Source organism: Eucyclogobius newberryi, unplaced genomic scaffold, assembly GCF_026437365.1.
Source record: "Eucyclogobius newberryi isolate DKJ021-1_F unplaced genomic scaffold, fEucNew1.0.hap1 SCAF_16, whole genome shotgun sequence".
In the NCBI taxonomy this organism is placed as follows: domain Eukaryota; kingdom Metazoa; phylum Chordata; class Actinopteri; order Gobiiformes; family Gobiidae; genus Eucyclogobius; species Eucyclogobius newberryi.
The window spans coordinates 8,364,947-8,391,942 of record NW_027315790.1 but is presented as its reverse complement, the minus strand read 5'-3'; the positions used below and the strand labels follow the sequence as shown (position 1 = coordinate 8,391,942).

The 26,996-nt window shown below is 39.7% G+C and overlaps 1 protein-coding gene across 5 annotated transcripts in view; it reads right to left on the bottom strand.

The window, feature by feature from the left end:
- LOC140361637 (receptor-type tyrosine-protein phosphatase U-like) overlaps positions 1 to 26,996 on the bottom strand; it is a 422,151-nt gene that overhangs the window by 308,225 nt on the left and 86,930 nt on the right. For all 5 annotated transcript variants that reach the window (XM_072447383.1, XM_072447385.1, XM_072447384.1 and 2 more), the window contains exon 2: positions 5,020 to 5,148. In XM_072447383.1, the coding sequence (XP_072303484.1) occupies positions 5,020 to 5,148 (129 nt within the window). The remainder of the gene's footprint in view (positions 1 to 5,019; positions 5,149 to 26,996) is intronic.

The window sequence follows — 26,996 nt, the reverse complement described above, 5'->3', positions numbered from 1 at the left end:
AACAATCCAATATTTGGGCTCCAACCTTCCTCTGGCTTTTGCGTCGAACATGATTCCACCAATACAACATCCCCTTGGCAAATAAAGGTTTTACGCTGCAGCTGACCCCAAATCCAACAAGTCTTTGGTGAATTACCGCCGCCAGCCCTGAGCGAAGTACAACTCGCTTTATTCCGCCCTCGCTGAATGTTAATAGATGTTGAAATTGGCTTGTGTGTGTTTGTGTGTGTTGGTTTGATTTATGCCATCCAGTTCCAATCATAAACTACTCTGCCAGGCCTCACGCTGCCTTTCTATTCAAGTCTGTCGTGAGTCTGCAGGTGGTCCAATCCAATCTCCGCCGACACTTTACATACGTGTTTCCTTTGCTTCTTAAAGGTAAAATAAGGTCGGCTTGGGTAAATTCGACATGAGTAGTAAGAATAAGAATTTGATCTGGTCGAAAAACAACAACCATACACTATTAAAAAAAAAAAAAAGTCAATTCAGGCTACCCCAAATAAATTGTCTGTTTGCTGTAACCCGACCCAACTTTTTTCGAGTGGGTCGGTCGGTAGGTAAATTCTTATTTTTTTTACTTTGAAGGCAAAAAAAAAGATCCAAATGTTGCCATTTTTTGACTCAGAGTGACCGCCAGGGGTCAGGCTTCAACAGTCAATGACGGAAAACGTCTCGATCAAACCGATTTTAAGATATTTCAATCGACCTTTTGTACGCCGTTATCCTTTGTTTTGGTAGCGAAGGCGAGCAAGGGGAACATGCGGGGGACACGGGCGCCGCCATGTTTGTTGTGATGACGCTGCTGGGCGTGTTTATGTCCCAGAATGCATAGCGTAAGTCAAATTTAAATAATACCACACCATGACATAGAACGGTATGAGCGGTGGCCTGGCCAGTGGCGCTGACAGAACCAAATCAACATGTAGAAGGCAATATAGGTTCCCTCCTGCATGGTCTGTTTAATATAGAAGCTTATGGAGGACCAAAAATGAAGACCCATATGTGTTGCGCAATGCGTAGTTTGTCCCTTGGGTTGAAAGATAGGTTCACCAGCGCTATAAAAATTATTCTACACAGCGCTTTAGGAAAGAACGGTCGGTGAGTCGGCGAAATATTTGAAAAATAAAGCAATTTGGCGTTTTTTTAAACAAAATGCTGATATTTTTTATTCAGTCGGCTAGTTTTAAACCGGGTCGGTCGGGTTACAGCAAACAGACATATTATTTTGCTCAGCCTCAATAACTCAACCTAGATTTCATTTTTTTGAAACGCTGTTATTTGTTTTTTGTAGATGATTTTTTGGACAAAATTAACTATACCTGAATTTCAACCAATTTTGCACATACAAAAACAAGGCGTAAAGGAGAATAAGAAGCAACAAATAAAAGTTAAATAAAGTATTGTGTTTTTTAGGGGTTGATGTTTGGTAAAAAATAAAGTTAAATAAATGAAATATATTGATAATTCAATTTAACCAGTGAAGTATTCATCAGACATGTACTGTAGAAAGGAAATGCTACATGAATAAAAGATTTAATAAATTCTGTATATTTGACTGAATATTTAGAATTCTATTAGAGAAAACGTTCACTGAAATGATCCTCTACGGAAATGTAGTGTCACTCGAACAAAAATAACTCCAGAATAACTGCCAGAACTTTGAAATCAAGTCCTAAAAACAAAATGAATCCTAACTTGCCAATTTTACTCAAATTATAGTTCAGATTTGTTTCAGTGCACACAAATAAGTGAGCTGTGACACAACATTGAGACATTTTGGCACTTTTTACAATTTGGGATTGAACAAATACCAGATGAGTGACAAACATTAACACTGACCTGTCCAATAAAGCCCATGGGCCAAAGAAATATTTAAATAAATATGAATAAAATAAATAAATAAATACATAATAAATAAATATTAAATACATTATTTATAAATAATGAATAATGAATATATAGATCAATAAAATAAAACGTTACAAAAACATTATGGAGTCAAATCTACAGCCATAATGCCTGTTATGTTTTAAACCGTACAATCTTGGCTCTGTTATGAATTATATATTTTTTTTTCACTTTTTTTCTTTCTGCTCTGCGACACACTTGCTTGGCTAAACCATTTGTAAAACCATCCATTTCGATGAAGCACCAGCGGACACGCGGGACTTCCTAATTCATTGGCGGAAATATCCAGCTCCAGTTCCGCTGTTGCAGGCACGGCTCCGTCCCTGGAGGGGTGAGGCGCCTGAGCTCGCCATCTCCCCAGGATTACTGCAGTCCGCTACGGGTCACTGCTGATCATGCTCGCTGGGGTTCCTCAGGGGGCCCAGCTAGTACCGCATACAAACCCTCAACTTTTTTATCTCTTTTTCATCATATTGGGAAAAGGTCGATTAAAGGCAAGATGATGGCCTCAGATGGATATGTTCTGATCACGCTGTGTCGCTTTTAGACTGCACAGCTGCACTCTGCTAGGGATTTGTCGCGCTGGAGCCAAAATTTGCATAAGTCTTAAGTCCTTGGTGTCAGCCCTTTTCTAATTCGACCCTTTTGAACTACATAGCTCTATATGCTAATAATTAGTCACTTACAGCTTAGCTGGACTGTACAGAACATGCAGCTGTGTGTAATCCGAAATAAGACGACGATTTAAATGCGTAACCGGTGTGGTGTGGTGCGCATACAGAAATAATTCAATCTGTTGATAAAATGTTCTTGTACGCTGCGTTTCAAACCCACAGAAAACCACCTACACACTGCAGCTTGCTCAGAATTCAGCCGCATCACTCCAACTTCACCGTCCTTATACTTACTCCCAGTGGTTTTCGGAACACATTTAAATTAATCAATGACCGGTACAGCTCTCCACGGCCGACTCCCGCCGATATTAATAACATGATAAAACACCATTAAAACAGACTGGAATTCCCAAAGAACAGAGGGAAAACGATTGGTGTTTTCATAATTCATGACTTTTTTGGACCGATCTGCCTTCACCCATCAGAGAAGCCAGCTTTCGCCACTGTTTTGAAACTACTTACAAAACCTATTACTATCACATTTTACTAATCATACATTTTATATCATCTAATACATGTTGAATTGTTGTATTTTGTGCCTTTGGAAAGCACCTTGAACTCAACTGAAGTATGAAAGGTGCTTTATAAATACAATTATAGTTAAAAAATGTCTGTTTAATGTTTAGATTTTTTCTTTTTTTCAGTAAAAAATACAGTCGACAGAACTGTGTTGTGGTTTGCTGTGGGTGAAAACTCCCCATTGTTTGAATAGAAAAGATGGTAAAATTATGTGTATTTTAACAGTAGCAGCAGCGTGTATCACTTGACTGCCTTTACGCTCCTCCGTGTCTTTGTGTCTGTATTTGGTGTTTGCTCTCGTTGTTGTGGAACAGTGGGAGAGAACTGCTCTTCTACATTCAAACCAATGGACTTGCAGAGGTCTGTTAGTGGCCGTTCAGATGCCGACTGGATCTATTCTGATTGTCGTGATTCGTGACACAGTCATAACATGTGACAGCATTACAAATGTATTTATTTTTTCTCGATCATTAGTAGTCTTTAATTTTCTACCACTTGTTCCCTTGTAGGGGTCACGGGGGACTGGAGCCTATCCCAGTCACTTGGGGCCTCAGTCAAAGTATCTAGTCTATGTCTATTTTACATTTGATTTAGAAAATCCTTATTTTTATGCATGGCTTATTTCATATACTTACTATTATGATTGTTGTTTTATGTTGCATATTATCGCAGAAGCAAGTTCTTAGTTTGTGATTTTTTTGTCAGAGACAATGGCAATAAACCTTTTTCTCATTCTGAACTTTTCAGAGTTTTCAGGCCTTCGATAATATAAAAGTACACTGTTCTTAAGGCTTGATTGGTGCAGTCCAAAAGTGTGCCCTGTCTGAAGTGAACCGACTGATTTAAGTGGACAACCCTAACCCACTGCCAGGTCTAACTTCCAAAGTGGTCTGGTTGTCTTTGGCTCCTGGAACTCTTGAGCCCGAGATGACTATTTACGAGAGTACACAGACTCAGGTGAAATCGAGGCAGCATAAAGCAGATATAAATAGAAAAAAATCATCTCTCACCAAACGCTGATGAGTCCTGTGATGGTAAATTATGAGCCAAGCCGACAGTCTTAGCAAAACCAAGCTAGCACACGTTAGCAAGAGCTGATTCCTGTTTATCGACACATCACACGCACGTCAGGACCCAAAGTAAGATAGTTCCTATTTATAATGTATCTGACATTATCCAAACCCAATGCATTACAGAAAAAGTAGGAAACGCTAAGGGGAAAGTGGACTTTTTGTTTTAATTGTTGAGATTGACCTTGTGGTTGAAAAGGCCATTCGAACCGTGGCTTTACTCTACGCTACTCTATGGAAAGGACTAATAATAATGCATAGATGCCTTTGTTAATCAAAATCCTAGGAATCATTGCACTCATGTGTGGACGGTATATCCAATATGATAGATATGCTAAATTGTAATATTAAGTGCATCTGTTGTATGAAAAAAACGCTAGGAAAAGGGCTGATTAAAAATTGAAATGAAAAAGTTAGTATAATGTGATATTTCTGCACTTTTGTGATTCATTTTACAGATATCTCACATTTACCTGATAGTTAAATTTAATCTAATATGTTTAAAGACGTTTCTGTTGGATTGACATTTTATCACCTGACTATCGTTATCGGAATAGTCCAAAAATATACATATAGATATTCCTTTTTGTCAATAATGCCCAGCTCTAATTACTATACATAAAAGCAGCTTTATTTCCCCAAAAATACACTAAATATTGGGTCAAAATAAAATGAATTGTGTCCTGTCATTGGGCCCATGTCAAACAAACTCAGCATCCAAGGTCAATGAAACAAAGTCCTATTATTCAAAATGTGATTAAAAATGCTTCAGTGAGTGATATATTAACTCAACAAAGATGCGACAAATAGCTTTTGCGTGTCAAATCCAGAGAGAATTGGCATGGTACCTTGCAGCAAGTCGGGCGTCGGGTGAGGCCAGTTGTAGGTGCGGATCAGCTGCCAGTCAAAATCGTCCTCCTGGCCCTGTCTGTACTCGCACAGGCCCGGGTCAGAGTCCTCGTCGAACGTGCAGCCTGCTGTCACAACAAGACCAAGAGACAAAAGAAAAGTTTGGTTAAATTGAATGACGAACGGACAGATGAACGAGCTTCAGCGTAGGGCACACACTTTATTATTTTTTGACTCATAAACTTTCATTTAGAAACTACAAAACCGTCCAATCTGCACCTAAAACTGTTTTATTGGTGCTTAGTGAATTTTTCTCACACCAAGACATCATGTATCATCATTGTATCATCTGGACACTGTTTTAGAAAAACAAGACGTTTTGACTTTCAGCCAAGAGTCATTCTCCACTTGAGTTCTCAGACTAGAGCCGCAGATTGAGAATGACTCTTGGATGTCAGTGTCCAGATGATACAACTGAATCTTTTTCTGTAATGCAACACACTGGACACATGAGGGATTACATCCACTACTAAAATAATCTATAGTGACAGCCCAAATGTTGATGGAATTGCAGATTCCAGAAGGAATTGCTGAAAGCCGATTCTAAGCCTGATTTATGTACGTTTGACACAAACTTTCAGTTTACTCAAATAATATATAAAATCCAAAATCCATTAATTTTATTGGCTTTTTCTATTCTTCCCAAATACTATTTTTATATGAAAACTTGAAAATTAATTTGAGCAAACTACAGAAGGGTTTTTAAGCATTTGTAGATGGCTTATAATACCTGTCAAAATCCATTGGCCAAAAACATATGTTTGTGTTAATAAACCATGTAATGCATCGTTAAGCTGCTCTAAAAAAAAGGGAAAAAAAAAGTGATAAATGGTGGAAGATGCTTTGTGAATGCTTAATAAACACATAACTAGTGCATATTAATGCTTTATAGCACAATGATCCCTGGCTTACATTTCAACAACTGCAAATGCACAACAAATACTAAAAAAAAAGATTTGTATCAATAAAGCTATCTTAACTTATCTCTTAAAAAACCCATTAAAGGAGTGATGGTGTGAGCCGGCTAATGGTAAAGTCAGTGTGGCCTCACACACCCAGAAAGACAAAGTGCTATTTTGTACTATTAGCCTGTAGTGTGGAAATGACACACAGGCCACAGGTCACTTCATAACAGTGGGGGGACCGGGGCCCGATAATAGCGGGGGTCATTTTGTTATGAAGGTGACCCCTCCTTTGTCCACTGCGGCGTCTCTATCTGCCGCGATCAGTCCTGTGGAGAGATGGAACGGCCCAATCAGAGAGCACTTTAAGAGCAGCCAGAAAAAGACAATGTCCCCTAAGAATACGGTCAAATGTTTCAAGGTTTTCGTGAACTAAAACAGACCGATTTGCAGTTGGAATTCCAATACTGGTCATACAAAATGTGCAAAACTAACAACTGTACATTTCTGTTTTATGAGGGCCAAATATGTGACATTTTTTCCAATGTTTTCAGATAAATGCCTTATTTTTATGAAAACATAACAGGATGAAAACATCCTGTCATGTTGGCATTTGATATTAGCAATCCAAATATCAAATGGATATCTTCCTATTCACCTGCAAAGCCCCACTACGTAACATTTTAGCCCATAAAAAAACGTGTGAGCGGGCTTTCATCTCCACAAACCTGACTCGTACCATGTACTTTGTTTTGTTTCTCAGCTTGTTTGTCCTCACATCGACCTGCCATGAGACTACAGATGGAAACGAGCGTCTACGGCTAAAAATGGCATATGTACATGGGATCATGTTAATTAATATGCACTATTAATATGCACTTGTTTCCATGTTGTTCCTTTGGCTTTAATATTTCAGAGTGTGCCACAAAACTAATGCTCAGAAGTTCTATGTCCATGCTAATTGATCAATATGAGGAATCTAAACTGTGATTTATATATATTTTAGATATTTAAGATCTGGGCAGTATATATACTGCCCAGATCTACCACCTGGACAAATAAAAAATCGACATATATTATAGAAATTGGTAGTGAGTTATTTCCTTAGTATCCACATTTTAGTATTGTGACAACTCTATTCAAAATGGTTCTGTTTTCTATGACAATGACATAAAAACCTTGAACCAAAAAGGCAACAGAAACTCTGAACTTTTTTTTTTTTTAATCCAAACGTCCTGATAGTGAAACGCAGCCGTCACAGTCCACAAGCTTATCTGAAACAATGCCTAGGCCCTGCTGCACCTGAGCGCTCGGCCCCAGATGTCTTCAGCGAGCCCCTGTCTGCGCTGACAAGTTCCTCACGCTGGAACAAAGAGAGGAAATAAATAAATCTAGACTCCACTTTGAAAGCTACGAAAGGTAATTTGCCAAACAAGACCGGGATGCTGTTGTTTTTTGTCTTCCCACAATGCTATCTGTGTAGGGCTTGTCCGTCCGTCTGCGAGCTCTTTGTTTCACTTCTGACACACTATTCTTTTAAACTACAGAACTTTTCCCGACAGAAGGGCTGTGTTTTTGGAAGTTTTGACAGCCGTTTTCTGTGGGCTAATGCTAGGTGAGTGAAAAACCTGTGCTATCGTGCGGCTCGGAAGGATGTGACGCCGTGTTTGCTGTGGTTCGTTTGGATGCTTCACCTTTGGATTTGCCCAAACCACTATGAGACACTGTGATTGGTCCAACACACCGGTGTTTCTCACATATATCGCGGCCAAGTTCGGTATAATTAGCAATCCAAATATTTTTCCCAGATGTACTTGATCCCAAAACTGTTTAGAATTACCAGAGAAATGTCGAATTCTCTAATATTTCTTGTATAGTTTAGCGATCTCGTGTCAGGCAGCCAATCAGTGAACGGCGGAGGACGGGGCACAAAGGGGTTTGTTTTTTTGAGTGTCATTAATGCAGCTTGGGGCTAAATATTGTCTCAGAGACTTCCCACTCGACAGGAAAGAAAGACAAATTATGAGGATGAAGGTGAAGTAAATCACACTACTGCATTTTTATAAACTAATATTCACTGAGACCCTCTAGAGACCTGCATCGCTTTTAGAAACTTCTACATATTGTTTTAAAATAACTGCTCCAGCAATGATAAATAAAACATACTGTCAAAATGCAAAAAACGCACCATTTATTATGTAGTTGTAAACATACATATTTGAAATTAATCAGCATATTATTGGCTGCCAGACGGAAACAGCTTTTTTGCCATTTCTACACATTTTTGTGTTCTTTCAACATATGAAAATAACATTATCCAATCGGCAATTTGAATATTTAATTGAATACTTTTGCATGTATGGATTCCTCCTGAACACTGTAAATTCAAAGGTTGTTTTCGCCCTTAAATTTGCCCCTACACACACACACCAAACTTTATAATCTTGGGCTTGATAAAATGTAGATGCTTTGTTCTGAATAATTTGTTAAAATGTAATTCTAATCATGATTTAATTAAGTTTGAATTACAAAAAATAGGGACATTTTGATGTTTTTACACCATTGTCAGTAATATTTACTGAAATATTAAATTAAATATAAAAACTCTGTAATTGATCATGTCAAAAAAATTAAGCAAAACATTTAGTCCTGGCTCTATCCATTTTCAGATTTCAGATTTCAAAGTCTCAAATATGTGACAATTTGTTCATTTTTACACTTGACATACCTTATTTTTACATCACATTATGAAAAACTTGGAAAACAATTAATTCAAGATTTTGTCCTGGTCGTCTGCAGTGTGTCGCCTTAAAGCGTTTCACAACATTTGGACAAATATCTGGAAAGACTAAAATGCAAACTATCAACTCGCCAGTAACACTCTTTTTAAAACTTCAAATGCATAATTTGTTCATAAAAAAAACTTTAGTAATTATAGTTTCAACACCAAATAAGCGAGTGCAGTTTTAATATACATCCTAAATTGCCTCTTCATTTGAAGTGTTCTAGCAAGCGTCTGATTAAATAAATAAAGTAAATATCTTCAGGCCCAAATTTCACGTTGTCAAAGTCATCCATATACGTTTCATATGAGCAACACTTCCACTTTGCGGTACAATGATTCGAACACCATGTCCGCCTTTATTATATCTTACTTCACAGAGAAATCTTCCACAATCTAGCAGTAAACGCAGCAGTGGCAATCATAAAGCTTCGGAGAAGATGTTTTCTCTCAAACGCACGGCTCAATGGCGAAAGGACAGAGATGAAAATAATCACTTGTGTAACATCGAACAACAAAGCATAATTTAGGTAAAAAAAACCTTAAGGAGAGGCTTTTCATATGAGGCGTCTAAGAGTGGCTAGCATCGAGTGGCTAGCATCAGTGGAGTACAGGCTGGAGTGCGCTAATTACATTGTTTGTAGCGATTGTGGGTTGTTTTCAAAGTCAGGACATTTTGTCAAGAGTGTGCGAGATGGCAGGTTCTTAAAAGCGCACTATGAGGCTTTTCTTCTGGAGATGCTGTTCTTTGATTTGTATCAATCGATCAATCTAAAAATGGCTGAATTTGAATACACCAATCTGACTTGTAACCTGGTCTGATTGCGTCACTAACATAGCTTAATGGAGACGGATAAGTATAGCCACGTTTGGACCGGCTCTCATCCCCCAGACCAACTTGCCTTGGTACACTTTGGAACAGTACTTTTAATGGTAGAGTACGTTTCCGTGCACAAGTCCTGGTAGAGTGTCAAAGCTTTGCTACTGACGTCACAAAACATAATCAATTGTACCGGATTTATACTTTTTAATCGTGAGGATTTCTCAGCATTTCGCAAAAACACATTAGTGTTTCAGTTCATCCACAGTCTTTATTTCCCTTCTCTCTGTTTCATGTCTCTTGAACAGGAAACAGTGGTTGTTAACGTGCTTTGCTAACATGCTTTGCTAGCTTTGATTTGCTAACCACACGGGCTAAACATAGTATAAGTTAGCATCAGTGGAAAAACAGCAGTGAATAAAAAGATCAAGTCAGCGTTTGGTGAGAGATGATTATGTTCCGTTTATATCTGCTTTTGGTCATCTCGTTTTCACCTGTGTTCTCTGTTGGCCAATCATCTCGCTCTAAAGAAGCCGGACCACTTTGGATAACTTAAATAGCAAATTACGGTACATTTAAGACCGCGGAGACACTTTCCAACTGTCCCAATCTTCTCCCAAAGTGAACTAGTGGAAACATGGCTGATGTCGGCGCTCCTGATGTACGAGCTAACGGCGTGGGATGGATGCATGGCAGGGTCTCGAGCGAGGTGATGGACTAGAGCACTACCACCGAAGCCAGGGCACTTTTCTCGGTCTGACTAATAGCCTGTACTGCTGCTACATCATAAATACAATGTGATAGAGCACGGGCGGAATCAGGGGCTCTCACTCTGAGCATTCATCCAAGACAGGGCAGAAATAAATGAAAGGACAGAACAATGCGGGGCCCGGTGAAGAGGAGGCCCTTGAATGTGTAAGAGAGGACAGAGAGGGGGCGGAGATACAAGGGAAGTAAAGAGACTGCAAACACGAGATCCGGCGGAGGGATGGTAGAATGGAAGTTTAAAATAGTACAATGCATAAAAAACTCCCATCGCAAAGGCACTGTACCAAACTGCGAATAAATGAGGAATAAGTCGATCAAATCAGAGAGATCATGATCAGAAAGAAATCAATAGAGAAGAATAATTCCGCTGCTTCGATATCCTTTTAATAACCTCATAACTTCATGTTGTTCACTTTATTACCAACTGTTTTGGAATTACATAATATATGCAATAACTTTACAAACTGTACATACAATTTCCAATTTCTTACCAAACTTGCTCAATAAATGAATAAAGCCAAACGTAAGAGGAATTTATACTGTTAAAGTGCAATGTATCCAAACAGCAAGGAAAAGTTGAGTGTTTCTGTTTGTCAAGTTATGGAATACAATAATCATATTCAAACATCTCAAATATATCAGCTCAAAAGAGCATTTAAAAGTTTTTTTTTTGTATTCTGCAAGAACCGCTTTAAATCAAATCTAATAATGTATTCACTTTACAGCCGATTCTGTATTGTGGATCATACTCTTTAAGATTCCACCTTAAATTATAAGGAAATGAGTGAATTGGTTGCAGTTACTTACTTCAATTGATATTATGTTTGGCATAAGCTCAGAGACATTTCCTTAAAGTGTTACTGTAAATGTAATCACTCACTCATTCATAACCAAAAAAAACTATTTCAAAGGAATTCATCTGGACAAGGTTTTTGAATGTTCTCTGAGACGTTGCAGATGGCCTTTGACACACATTCATCGTGGACAGACTTGACAAGTGTACTTACGAAGCGTGTGCAGTTCATAAACCCTTCGCTCGTCGCCGCGGCGGTCCCAATGCCGCTTGTTCATAAGCCATTAATAACAAGTGAAGCGTCTCAAAAGCCGGGGAGGACACCGGGGAATGAGAGTTTTACTGAAATGAAACTCTGCACTTAAGATGCACAATGAAGCAGGTGCATTGACTGACAGTATCCACGCTCTCCAAGGTCATACAAACAATGATGGGAACAAATAGCAGGCAGGAAAAAGTCTCCAGATACTGATTTTACGGTGGAAATATATTCTTCCAGTCACTGCACGGTGAACATTATATAAGCTTCATTACAGGAACTAAAGCAAACGTGCAAAGCAATTGTTTCGTAGTATCATTCTGCCAATATGTTATGGATTGATCAAGTGAATCTAATATTGTTTATTCCTAAGCCTTGAACAGGGTTTGTCAGGAGCATACGGAGATGGAGGATTGATGGGAGAAAGCAGCATTCAGAGAACATTAAGGCCATGTTTGCACTTGCTCTGGTGCGCTTGCGGCAAAGTAGAGATGCTTTGTCAGTAGAGATGTACATGTGCTGTCAAACCAGATTTACAACTAACAACATCAGGGTTGTACTCAAAATATCGATACACAATACATCATGATGGACCTCTACAATACACGCATCGATAAACATCAATTCATTACATATTGCGTAATTGAGTTGAGTTGTTAACAAAACTTATGAACCAAAGGCACCTGCTGTGGCTGAAAGGGTGAAGTATTCTTTGGACCATTGTATTTTTATTTTAGGGTCATTGTAAACATGACATTCCAATACATTTTGTTATCCTACATCATTAAAACAGATTAGTTTGTCCAAAACTGAAAGTGTTTTTTTCCATGTGTATATCTGGTCGCTCGCTCTCACGAACCCTTTGGCACATCGATGATATTGACGAGCAGCAGAGCAGCAGAGCACTGCTTTAAGATCTTATTTCTGGGTTGATGAGACATAAAATACTGTATTATTAGATGAAAACAGCACACAGTGGTCTCATTTTTGTCACAAATACAACACACAATGTGCTCATTTACAAAAAGAAAAGTCCACATCTAAGGCAAACATTCACATGACCTGCCATTCTTCCCTGTGTTCACCTCTGTGTTCATCTCTGTTCACCTGTGTTCACCTCTGTGTTCTTCCCTGTGTTCACCTCCGTGTCCATCTATGTTCATCTCTGTGTTCATCTCCGTGTTCACCTCTGTGTTCACCTCTGTGTTCTTCCCTGTGTTCACCTCCGTGTCCATCTATGTTCATCTCTGTGTTCATCTCCGTGTTTACCTCTGTGTTCACCTCTGTGTTCTTCCCTGTGTTCACCTCCGTGTCCATCTATGTTCATCTCTGTGTTCATCTCCGTGTTTACCTCTGTGTTCACCTCTGTGTTCTTCCCTGTGTTTACCTCCGTGTTCATCTCTGTTCATCTCCGTGTTCATCTCCGTGTTCATCTCCGTGTTCATCTCCGTGTTCACCTCTGTGTTCTTCCCTGTGTTCACCTCCGTGTTCATCTCTGTTCATCTCCGTGTTCATCTCCGTGTTCACCTCTGTGTTCTTCCCTGTGTACACCTCCGTGTTCATCTATGTTCATCTCTGTGTACACCTCCGTGTTCATCTATGTTCATCTCCGTGTTCACTTCTGTGTTCTTCCCTGTGTTCACCTCCGTGTTCACCTCCGTGTTCACCTCCGTGTTCACCTCCGTGTTCATCTCCGTGTTCATCTCCGTGTTCATCATCTCCGTGTTCATCAATGTGTTCAGTCAAAGTCACAGCTCCAGATTTTATTAAATGTTTATAAAAAGCTAGTTTCTCTCAAACACGCTGTTATACTGCTCCCTTTTTGACAGAACTCCAAATTGAGTACGACCCAGTGATGACATTATGACGTGATGGCATGCGCCAGACTAAAAACCCTGACCGCGCCCTAAGACACTCTCACAAGAACCAAGTTCTCAACCAGTTCTCAACCAGTTCTCGAACAGTTTTGGGTGCTTTAAATCCCAATATAAATGTTAACACATTAAATTAAGGTTTATCACCAAAATTGTCCAGTCATCTCAAATAAAAGGATTCAAAAGTCTGTGTACAAGATGACAAAACTTTTTCAATCAAGTTTTACCTTCAAAGTTGCATTTATTTTTATTTTACGCCCCTGGTCTATTGAGCAATTGTGCTATTCATCATCTGACACATTCATTTCAAGCCGAAGCATTAACATTTATATATCTATCTCTGGGGGATGCCATATGTACGTCTGGTTAAATCACTTTAATGCAGACTACTCTTCACATTTCCTAAGGATTGATCTGTTCTTTACATACATAAATAGCCACAGAAACACATGTTCATGCATAAGAGATGAAACACATCGCAAATGTCGCAGGTGTAGCCTTGATGGGCAGAAGAAAAAGAACACATCACATTTAAAAGAACACTGCATCAAGCCTGACCTTACAAATGACCTCCAATGAAAGGGTTGTACTAATAACATTTTACACTACCCGTATTTTTTTTTTTTTTTAATTGAGGGTGAAGATACGTGAGAATTGTATGGTGCAATTTGCTGTGAAAATGTAGATATGCTGTCCAGGTTTATGGGTGTTATATGTAATCACAGTTTTTAATCGTTATATTGTTTCCTCATCAACAAACCTCTATTTGTATTTATCTTCATTCAAGCTAGTTTGATGAATCCTGTTTGGTAAGTCCTTCTCCCTCAGAGTCTCAGAAAACTCTCAGTTCCAAACTCTCCAGATGTGTGACATCATAGGTACAGATCCGGACGTCTGCTGTGTTCTTTTTAAGTCCATAAATCGTCCTATTTGCCCTCATTATAACTGCATGCTAACGTTAGCATGTCGGGGCAAGCTAGCTTCTGTTTATTTCCCCCCATAAATCCTTCTGCTTCCTGTAGATGGAGTGCTATCACAATCCCTGATGAGGAATCGCCTCACAGATACAAAATGTTTGCTATCAGTAAATATTAGATTTTAAGTTCTAAAACAAGCACGTTTTAAGGACAATAACCATACAAATGGTGTTTATGTAAAAAAATCAAATTATTCAAAGTACACCATGTGATGGTATAGCTTTATTTGGAATGTTCTACCCATAACACACATCTCATTTTAACTCATCTTTTTCTGTTTTTTTTTATTCAAAATACATTGAAAATATGCATTTGTTAGAGTTCAGTCACATCAGGTCTATGTCTTCATGTGTAATGCCAAACTGCAAAGGTGGAATTGTTTTCCATTGCCAATTTGTGGGTCCAATCCCTGACCAAAGATGTTTGTGGATTTTCTGTTCAGTTATTTCTTACAAAACCCACACATTTCCCACAGCATGATGCAGACCTGCGCTCTGAGTACACAGAGACATACTGTATGTAACAAGTTCCAGGAGCGTTCATCTTCATTTATTGCCAGATCAGAAACTGACAGGTGAAAGTGCCGAGGGTTATAGTGCGAATGTACCACAACCCAAGTCTTCATTAAGTCCAGACGCTAGTGTGCAAGACAAGGACACTGCAGAGAAGACTCAGGCTTAAAATTATTTTTGAAGCCCCTCTGTTATGCAAGGTGGCCTTTTTGACCTTTTAAGAATAAAATCAAAGCATTTACCCAGTGTTGTGTTCTATTTCATTGTGTTCCGCACACTTTGTAGTCTTGAAAATGCTCTCCTTCTCCAGAGTGGAAATTGCCTTCTTCTCACTGTTACATCAGCACATTCTCCATTCTTCCATGCTGCTTCTCCTGGCACTATTACAGCAGCCATAGTATTCAGCATTATTTCTGAAAGCTCTGCTATAAATGCCAACCTTTCACCTTGTTGGCCAAGACTTCAGTTATACACTTCAGTGATGACTTTAGACTGGCAGCCGTGAAATGTGTATATCTGTATTTTGTTAAAAAACATGTGTTTAAAGTTTAATTATTAGACAACTGGGAAATGTCTGTCAAATGAATCACAAAAGTGCCGAAATATCACCAGATACCTACTTAAAGGAGCTGTGCCAACTGTTTTCATGTAATAAAGTCAAATCTTCAGAACAGATGTATTGTAAATGCAGGGTGAAGATGAAGTTATGAATCACCTTTGGCATTGGCATCTCACTGGACTAAAGAACTGTGTATCCGGGCTCCTGCCATGGACACAGTGAATGGATCCATTTGGAACATACTTCTTGCAGCAGGAAAAGAGGCCCTTATAAAGAAATGGACACAAACGCTCAACAATCAAGGACTGGACTGTCATAATGATTGACTTTCGAAATATTGAGCATTTCATGCAGACAAAATTTAAAACATTTGAAATTCAAAACAATTAGGACCAATTGGGACATTGTTAAACTATGATAAATAGTAGTATATTTCGATCTCATATTCTATGCATGTTTTAAAATTTAAAAGAAAAAAACTTGCTGCTATTGATTATTCAGGTTAGGTAAATGCAGTTAAGTCAGGCTTAATTTGTTGCCATTTTGTTCCATAAATGATTTTCTTCTTAGTTTGTGATCATGAGAACCTCTGCAGTGGCTGAGCTTTTTCTGAAAAAGTTAAACGTTTATTGTAAGCTAGTATTGGGCAATAAGTCTAGCTTTGGGGGGCAAACATCCCAAAAGACGTATACAAGGTGCTTACAAAACAAACCAAATTCACCATGTACACTCGTGAATCTTAGTTCAACAGCAAATGGTAAAAAACATTTCCCACTCAGCGTACTGTGGAGCTTTTTGCACTTGGGGAGGGGTCTTGGAGATTGGCACTGGAGGGCATATACTGTTGTGTGAAATTGTTTCATTACCGACCCACGTTTCTACTCCTCAGATGCATGGTGCAAAAATCCCAGTAGCCATTTTTAGGAAAGGGCAAGCATTTTTCATAATTCCAACTGCAGAGCACATTACAATCCCTTTAAAACCCCATTCAAGATTGGAATTTGCAATGTTCCAAATTTTGTCTCACATCAACTTGTATTTAAAGAGAAACCAGTGTATAAAAAGTGAACAAGTCCCTTAATGAAGATTTGTATAGCAGTTGCGTTCATTTGCATAAATATTGGAAATGGCATGAGTAAAAACAAAATGGTGCTTAGAATTCAGTGTCTTCATTAGCAAAACGATTTTCTCTAGTGCAGCCTTTCAATTGTGTTCTTCGCTTGACTGTTTAAAAGCTTTTGTAGGTGCAAAGTAAGATGGTAAAATATTCAGAGGATTCTATCTGCATTCAGTGAAGTAAGCCATAGTAGTGCGTAATACTTCGTTAGGCAAAAAGTGTCTCGAACCTAATTACTTAGCATGGAAAAGGCATACACCTCACCCCTTGCCCTCAGGACGGAGGTACATCTCACCCCCTGCCCTCAGGACGGAGGTACACCTCACCCCCTGCCCTCAGGACGGAGGTGCACCTCACCCTCTGCCCTCAGGATGCAGGTACACCTCACCCATCTGCCTCAGGACAGAGGTACACCTCACACCCTGCCCTCAGGACGGAGGTACACCTCACCCTCTGCCCTCAGGATGCAGGTACACCTCACCCATCTGCCTCAGAACAGAGGTACACCTCACAACCTGCCCTCAGGATGGAGGTACACCTCACCCATCTGCCTCAGGACAGAGGTACACCTCACAACCTGCCCTCAGGACGGAGGTACAGCTCACCCATCTGCCCTCAGGACGGAGGTACACCTCACCCTCTGCCCTCAGTACGGAGGTACACCTCACCCATCTGCCCTCAGGACGGATGTACACCTCACACCTTGCCCTCAGGACGGATGTACACCTCACACCCTGGCCTCAGGATGGAGGTACACCTCACCCATCTGCCTCAGGACAGAGGTACACCTCACAACCTGCCCTCAGGACGGCGGTACAGCTCACCCATCTGCCCTCAGGACGGAGGTACACCTCACCCATCTGCCCTCAGGACGGAGGTACACCTCACCCATCTGCCCTCAGGACGGAGGTACACCTCACCCATCTGCCCTCAGGACGGAGGTACACCTCACCCATCTGCCCTCAGGACGGAGGTACACCTCACACCCTGCCCTCAGGATGGAGGTACACCTCACACCCTGCCCTCAGGATGGAGGTACACCTCACCCATCTGCCCTCAGGACGGATGTACACCTCACACCCTGCCCTCAGGACGGAGGTACACCTCACACCCTGCCCTCAGGACGGAGGTACACCTCACACCCTGCCCTCAGGACGGATGTACACCTCACACCCTGCCCTCAGGACGGAGGTACACCTCACACCCTGCCCTCAGGACGGAGGTACACCTCACCCCTCTGCCCTCAGGATGGAGGTACACCTCAACCCTCTGCCCTCAGAACAGAGGTACACCTCACCCGCTGCCCTCAGAACAGAGGTACACCTCACCCGCTGCCCTCAGAACAGAGGTACACCTCACCCGCTGCCGTCAGAACAGAGGTACACCTCACCCGCTGCCCTCAGGATGGCGGTACAGGGCGCTCAGGTGCAGGAGGGTCCTCTGGGGGAGGAGCCGTGCTGAGAGCACTTTATTTTATACTGTATGTCTACTGTTGTTTAGTCTGTTTGTGCATTTTGTGCTTGTGAAAAATATTTTCCCCTCGGGTACAATAAAGTCTAAATCAAATTGTTTTCATTTACTTGATCATTTGGGTTTCATGCATATACACAACACCAGGCCATAAAGGGCCAAATGACAATATTATGTATTCAAATGGGCTTCAGTCATTGATGCTTTGTAATGGTTCTGGACTTGGTCCAGTCTGTACACTTAAGATAAACACAATACATCAATCAAATCAAGAGTTTTGAAAATGAGCTTCAAGGCAATTTCATGATTCTTTTTTACTGCGTTTAAGCCAAAAGTGTTCCGACGTATGAGTGACAAACTCAAAAGTACCCTTATTTTAAAAAAAATGTACATGTGCAGACTTGGTTTGGGGCCCAATTGAAGTAATAATCACCAGTCAAATATTTGTCAGGGGAGTAAGTGTAACATATTATGTGGAGAAATTCTAAAAATGTCATTTTTCATTCATTTCATACAGCCAGGAGAAGCCAAACCTATCTACAATTTCCTCTAATCTTCATGTCTAATCATTATGTCTGAACCAAGCTCTCTCCCGTGTCTATCTCCCATCTCAGCTAAACCTCCCTAAAACCCCATATGTAATGCTTAAATCCACTTAGTGCTTTTGTCAGTAATGTCCAGAAGAGGAGAAACCTGTGAGAAAAAGGCACGGATGAAATGAAACAGACAAAAGATGGGGATCCTTGCCACTTGCTCTTACATCGACACTGACATTTTCTGCATTTATTTCATTTTGTTCATCTTTACTATCAAGCTCCTGGGAAAGCAAAATGTAAAAAGAAAGCTGTCACTCCCTTATTTTCAGTCAAAGCAAACATTCTTGGAAGGATCAGGATCAGTTTCACTTATAAAAACATGTACAACATGCATTGAAACAAAAATACTACTTCAAAACAGCAGCGTCAATCCTTCATACAAATATTTAAAATCTGATGATCTTCTGTACAGAACTTGAGACCACTTATAATTACAGTAAATCAGACAAGAGAAGCCAAAACTGCAGAGTCTCAGCTTCACAAAGAGTCCAGACGTCTGTTTGTGCTCCAAAGGCTTCAGAAACAGCGTCAGTCCGAATCAGGAGAAAATGTATTCAGGCGTTTGACAGAAAATCAGTCGGAATGATTTGGAAAGTGACCTGCTTTTTCAAAAATGCCACACATAATCCTCACATTTTCTCTGCTCATTTTTCTTGCCCACGGACACAATTGCACGGAGCAGGGACTGAACCAAAAACCCTCAGGTCAGCGGGCAAATGCTCAACCAACTGCCACACATTAACATTCCTTTTCTGAATCCTATTAGATGTGACAAAGCTAAAGTCTTGTTCCTTCCCAAACTATGCATAATATAGATGTGGCGTGCATAGATCAGCACAATATGCATGCTAGCGTGATGCTACGACACGTCTGCGCCGCTAGCTCTGACGGTCATTTCCATGTTAGGGGAACGTGATGGTGAATAAAGAAGAGAGGCTTAAGGCAGGAGTCAGTCAAGCAGACAGTGCACCAGACACACTAACCATGCAACGCACTCGGATGACTTTATGGATCATTAGAGCCTAACCCACTTATATAAGATAAGAATTTTAACAGAACTCTATTATTAATTAGTATGATTTTAGAGAGATTTTTTAGGGTGAATGCGGGTAAAGGGGGACAGACATATTTGAGCTTTAAAACCCAAAAACTTCTATAATAGCAACAATTCACCTTATACTAAATCTTAACGTGTGCAGAATTATAAATAATAGTTTTTTGGGGGATGAGATCATTTTCTGAAATAGTAAATACAATTTCTGCTTTTATGTTATAAATTATATTCATAGGGTCCCACTTTACCAATATTTGTACCTCTGAAAAAAATGCTTTGGAATGAAAAATCAACTTAAGTGTGAAATATGTCTGATCATTTCTTTCTCTGATGTAAAATAAAAAACTAGAGCTTTGAAAAGAAAAAATGTAATAACTAAATTAACATTTTATAATAAAATAAACAATAATAATAATAATAATAATAATAAATATAGCCGCAAGCGGCAATGATCGGCCCTCGCTACGCCGCCGCCACGCCGCAAGAGGAGGGGGCGCTAACGCGCCCCAATTGTCCTTTTATTACGCCTACTGCTGAATCTGTGACGCTGTCACATCTTCTCCCCTTTGTTTTACCATCAAAAAGCAATTTTATTTTGAATTCTTGGCAAAATGTGCGGCTTTGCCGCACAGACACCGTGACTCTTTGAATAAAAATGTGGATAACTTTTGATGGTCCACACCTGAAGATGAGTCTCACCAAATTTCAGGTTAATATGTCTAACGCCCTAAGAGGAGTTGGTGAAAGTCTAAAGTGTAAACATGTTCTGGCGATTTCCCCATTGGAATAACATGGAAGGTTTCGGTCATCGTTACGGCAAAGCCATAACAATTATGACATGGGTCTCATTGACTTTTTTGATGGGGATGCCAAAATTGAGTTGTGTGTCAAATTTCATATAATTTCGCAAAACTAAATATTTAACCTCCATATAAAATCTGTAGGGAGCGCTGTGGCTCCAAATTAATTTATTTCACTTCAAGTAGGTTTAGGGCAAAGAGTTTAACAACTGATTCTAATTTGACGCAATTCAGACTTTATCTGCGCAAACGGCAGAAATGTTAAATTTGGGAGATTTCTGAAATTCTTGCTACAGTTTGCGGCTTTGCCGCACAGAGACCGTGACAGGTATCAATGTAATTTGGATAACTTTTGATGTCCCACTCCTCAGTAGCATTTTCACCAAATTTCAGCTTTTTAGGGCCAACGCCCTGGGAGGAGTTCGTAAAAGTACGACGTTTGGAAAAACTCCGAAGTCATGTTTAGCCATTTTTGAAGCAATATGGCCGACATTTGGTTGGGCGGACGGCGTTGCCGTAATAATATTTTTTACTTCTCTTATCACCATCTACCTCTGCGCCAAATTTCATGATTCTACGATCAGATTTTTTTTAGGTCATTTCCCATCTCTCAATGCATTTTTGGTACATTTGGGGGCGCTGACGCGCCAATTTTTTTTATTTTAGAAAAGGGAAATAGCCAGAATGTAGAGAGGCACGATTTTTAGAGGTGTGCAAATTTTTGTGACTTTTCGTCAAAAACTATACATTTTCGGAAAGCGCTCACGCTTTCCTACCTCATGGTGTGGGTCCCTGGTCACTGACGGGTACTTTCGTTAATTTTGAGTGGGCTCCGCCCACTTTGTGTTTTTGGCCCTCTATACAGTAATAATGTTACATTTTTGCATTACATGCTTATATGCACGGAACATGCAAGAGATGGGGAACGTATTCGTGAGCTACTCAGGGCAAATGAGTGCTTTATATGGGGATGAGGACCGCGAAGTGCTTTGTATGGGGATGAGTTTGCACGGGCTTCGCCCGTTTACAACGGTAATGTTCCATTTTCCTACTACTAATTAGTATGCACGGGGCGTGCGTGAGTGAAGGAGTGCGTTAGTGAGTGTTTGGAAGTGGGCGAGCGCTTCGCGCTCGATTTCGTGCGCACTACGTGCGCACTTTCGCAGCCGTGCTTCGCACGGCCTTACGAGATTAATAGGCCTCTCGCCAGCTTGTGGCGCTCGGGCCTAATAAATATGAGACATATCATTAATACATTTTGTTAATTACTTAAAGGTGCAATTTTTTTATGTAAGAAAGATATAATTAAAGCGATACTGTGTCAACCTCATATAAATTACATATATTTTTGAAACTTACCTTGAAATATTTTTAAACACTTTTCATAAAGATGACTGAAAGGAAGTGTTTTTTTGGCTTTAAAATTGTTCTTTTTGGCCGAAAACGGAGCCAAAGACATTACAGAAGCAACAGCATATGGAGATAATCCATTTTAGCATAACAAAGAGTAAATAAATACAGAAAAAAATAGTTATTTAGTGTTTGTTGGTCTATAGAAACAAAACCATGTCGGTTCTCTTCATTGTAGCCTGCCTCTTCATTGGTGACTTCAGATTATGGCCCTGATATAATCTGGTGGAGTCGTCCTTTACGGGTGGCTGGGGGCTGGATCCGGTCCCAGCTGCTTGGGTTGCGAGACGGGGCGCTCCCTGGACACCAGCCAGTTAATTAATCGCAGAGCTAACAGAGTAGAACTCTTTTTTTCTTCTGTTCACGCTGTTTGTGAGATTTGGAGATTCAAAGTCATCCAAAGGTCATTGTATGATAAATGTGCCGTGCCTTTTACTTTCTCCATCGGAATGTCATACGTTTGGGTCTTGATTAGAGGGCAAAGAAAATCCTGTGCTAAAATGAAAGGGAGTCAGGTGCGTCTTGTTTGAAATGTCAGTAAGAATCAGCCAATGGAACAAGACATTTTACAAGCTGAATGTGTATTTAATAGCATAATTGTTAGTTGACCAGTCACATTTAAATTTTACACTTGATACAATGTGGGCATTTTAGTACATTAAAAAAAAAATACCCATCATTGGAAAAGCATTAGTGACAATTTGTGCCAAATACAATATATAAAGAATAAGATAGTTTCATTTAAATAGCATTTTTCCTGCCTCAAATGGACTAAAAAGGTGCTTTATTAGAATTTAGAGTAAATATCTAACTGCCAGGTCCATTTTCTAAAGTTCACTGATTTGTGACGGTTTATTCTATTGTTAAAAATGTAGGCTATCATGTCAAAGTGCTCGTTATTCACAAGGAAATACTGGTTGTTGGAGAAACTGTGGCTGATAGTAAGCTCATCACAATCATGTGTTTTGTGACTGGCATTATGACTAAATAAGGGGTCTCCAATAATATTTTCCAGGGGGCCAGAAAAACACGCTGTGCCACGGCGCGCAAAGTTCCTCGTAGATTTCCAAAAACGCGGAGCACACGGTCCTTACGCATGTCACATTTACACCAAATCATCAGTGAAGCTGTTATTTACTGTGTGTTTGTGCTTTGACAGAGCAAGGTTTAAGATGAACCATGGCGCTCTGTAAACTATGTATCTGTAAAACTCCAACAATGGAAACGATAGATACCTGGGGGATCTACTTTTGGCAGCAGCAAAAAGCAATAGCAATAGCAATATAAAATGAAGGAACTTCAGGAATTAAATTGAATGAACACAGGACATAAAAAAACGGACCTTTACAAAAAATATATATATTGAAATTTGACAAATTTACTGCACAATTAGACAATTACTTGAAGAGAAATCTGCCAGGATTTAGTCTACTTGTATTTTTGCCTTCTGTGTCTTGTTAGGCCCGAGCGCCACAAGCTGGCGAGAGGCCTATTAATCTAGTAAGGCCGTGCGAAGCACTGCTGCGAAAGTGCGCACGTAGTGCGCACGAAATCGAGCGCGAAGCGCTCGCCCACTTCCAAACACTCACTAACGCACTCCTTCACTCACGCACGCCCCGTGCATACTAATTAGTAGTAGGAAAATGGAACATTACCGTTGTAAACGGGCGAAGCCCGTGCAAACTCTTCCCCATATAAAGCACTTCGCGGTCCTCATCCCGATATAAAGCACTCATTTGCCCTGAGTAGCTCACGAATACGTTCCCCATCTCTTGCATGTTCCGTGCATATAAGCATGTAATGCAAAAATGTAACATTATTACTGTATAGAGGGCCAAAAACACAAAGTGGGCGGAGCCCACTCAAAATTAACGAAAGTACCCGTCAGTGACCAGGGACCCACACCATGAGGTAGGAAAGCGTGAGCGCTTTCCGAAAATGTATAGTTTTTGACGAAAAGTCACAAAAATTTGCACACCTCTAAAAATCGTGCCTCTCTACATTCTGGCTATTTCCCTTTTCTAAAATAAAAAAAATTGGCGCGTCAGCGCCCCCAAATGTACCAAAAATGCATTGAGAGATGGGAAATGACCTAAAAAAAATCTGATCGTAGAGTCATGAAATTTGGCGCAGAGGTAGATGGTGATAAGAGAAGTAAAAAATATTATTACGGAAACGCCGTCCGCCCAACCAAATGTCGGCCATATTGCTTCAAAAATGGCTAAACATGACTTCGGAGTTTTTCCAAACGTCGTACTTTTACGAACTCCTCCCAGGGCGTTGGCCCTAAAAAGCTGAAATTTGGTGAAAATGCTACTGAGGAGTGGGACATCAAAAATTATTCAAATTACATTGATACCTGTCACGGTCTCTGTGCGGCAAAGCCGCAAACTGTAGCAAGAATTTCAGAAATCTCCCAAATTTAACATTTCTGCCGTTTGCGCAGATAAAGTCAGAATTGCGTCAAATTAGAATCAGTTGTTAAACTCTTTGCCCTAAACCTACTTGAAGTGAAATAAATTCATTTGGCGCCACAGCGCCCCCTACAGCTTTTATATGGAGGTTAAATGTTTAGTTTTGCGAAATTATATGAAATTTGACACACAACTCAATTTTGGCATCCCCATCAAAAAAGTCAATGAGACCCATGTCATAATTGTTATGGCGTTGCCGTAACGATGATCGAAACCTTTCATGTTATTCCAATGGGGAAATCGCCAGAACATGTTTACACTTTAGACTTTCACAAACTCCTCCCAGGGCGTTAGACATATTAACCTGAAATTTGGTGAGACTCATCTTCAGGACCATCAAAAGTTATCCACATTTTCATTCAAAGAGTCACGGTGTCTGTGCGGCGAAGCCGCACATTTTGCCAAGAATTCAAAATAAAATAGCTTTTTGATGGTAAAACAAAGGGGAGAAGATGTGACAGCGTCACAGATTCAGCAGTAGGCGTAATAAAAGGACAATTGGGGCACGTTAGCGCCCCCTCCTCTTGCGGCGTGGCGGCGGTGTGGCGGCGGCGTGGCGAGGGCCGATCATTGCCGCTTGCGGCTATATTTCTGTTTGTTTTTACATTGTGTTACATAAGAAAAAATATGAAAAAAAAGAGAAAAAAGTAAAGAAAAGAAAGTGCATCAGAGAAAGCAGCTGTTTGAATCACAGACACCGGAAGCATCTATTTGTTAATCTATCTGCTATCCTGAATGCTTATATCACAGCCGCTTGAAACTGCCTCTTCATCCTGCATCACAGCCGCAGGCATTTCTCTTTCCAAATTACAGAATATTGGTCAAACCTCACAGAACGATATATGTGGACACTACAGCACTGGGACATTTTCATTATTCATTTGCTCACAGCATAAACAAAAACTCATCCAGAGGGGACAGGAGAATAGGAGTGTATATTTGCAAATGTTATTTGGCCCCAGACCGATCCCAGGAGCAGTGAACCCCATTTCCCATCCATGAACAGACACCGGCAGGCACGCTCTGGGGATTCACACGGCACCAAACATTCAAACGACTCTATTTCACCACAACAATGTCACAATATCTGAGCATTGGCAACATTTTCTGATTCAAAAATTCTGCCAGTTTTGCACAGTGACCCAAAAGTCATTGCATTGGATATTTGTTTTAGAATAGATTAAATTAGAAAAATAAATTGTTTTGCTTTGAAAATGTTTTGTAAATCCTCAAATTCCTTTTTCACTTTTGATTTCTTATTTAAAAATTAAATTGTGACCTCCTGATTAACAATTTACAGTTGCTAATTTTGTAGAACAGATTGAATTTGAATAATATTTGGGTTTTTTTTGCTTTGAAAATGTTCACCTTCTAAAACAATGACGATTGTAAGTAATATAAAAATTGAATAATCATAAAGTTTAATATGTACTTGAAATCACTAATATTAGTAAAACCTACACATACCAAACTTTACAATCCTGTACCTATCAAATCCTAAACCTGATTTATTAAAGGTTTAGGCACAATTTGAATTTTTAAACACATTTTTGGTATCTTCTATAGCAAGAAAATGCAGAGCAAAGCATTTAAACCTGGCTTTGTACCTTTTTCACATTTATACGTCCCAAATATGTGTAATTGTGTCCACTTTCACATAGAAAATGCCCCAATATTATATGAAAACATTACAAAATCTCAATGTTTTTTCCTTCTTCTTGAAATAATACACACAATGTCAACAGCTGTGAAAAACAATCACGCAAAAGATGAAGTTAAATGTCTTCTATATGTGTTTTGTTGTTGTTGTTCATTTTAATGGAGGTTGAGAGCCAACTGAAAGGTGCATTTACCGCCACCTACTGTAGTTGTACATCTTCAAAGTATGTGTTTTACGCTATACCATAAAAAGAATAAAAAAAAAACAAGGAGAGAGAAAAAGACAGAGAAAAATAGAAAGTTTTAACATTGTTCAAAAGTAACCACTGTTTTACACATCTTCAAAGTAGTATTAACCATGTTTATGTGTTTTTTAAAAAAATGTATAGCCCTCACTTTTCGCCAAAACATAAAACCCTGACTATACTTTCTGCTGTCCCAGATAGAGATGTCCGAAAAGGTTCAGCATGTGCGTACATATTCCTTAAAGATCTGCAATTTTTTTTTTACAGTAAATGTCACTGTATAAAAACAGTTTTTTTGCAGTATCTACAAGCATGTATTCCCACACACGGTCCATATGATTGCCGCAGCATTCTTTTTCAGTCCAGCAGCAGCTCAGAGCAGTGCTATTGATCGGCCGGGCCCCAGCCGTTTATTCAGCCTATCATTATGGAGTCCCCCTGACCCCTGCTAAAGTCTGATTAAGCCTTTATGGCAGGTCCAGGTCTGAGTCCTGCTCCTGCTCCTGAGCTCGCCACATTTATTTAGCCAGATGAGACCTATAATGACCACCTCATTGGAGATTTGGACCAAGTGTCAGATGGAAACATGTTCATATATGAAAGAAAAAAAAAAAAAGAGTTAGAATATCGATCTTTAATTTTTAGATTTGCTGCTAACTTAGATTTAGCGTTGTTCATGTTGTTGTTTTATTCTTTTCATTGTCTGCTTTTATTGTTTCTGGTTCTTTTGTGTATTTTCCTTAATGTCTGTATTTTAATGTATTCTTGGTATTGAGTAAAGAAATCCCCAAAAAATATGATTTATCTTTGTTCTGAGTCCATCTTAATCCAATTAATTTTAGAGA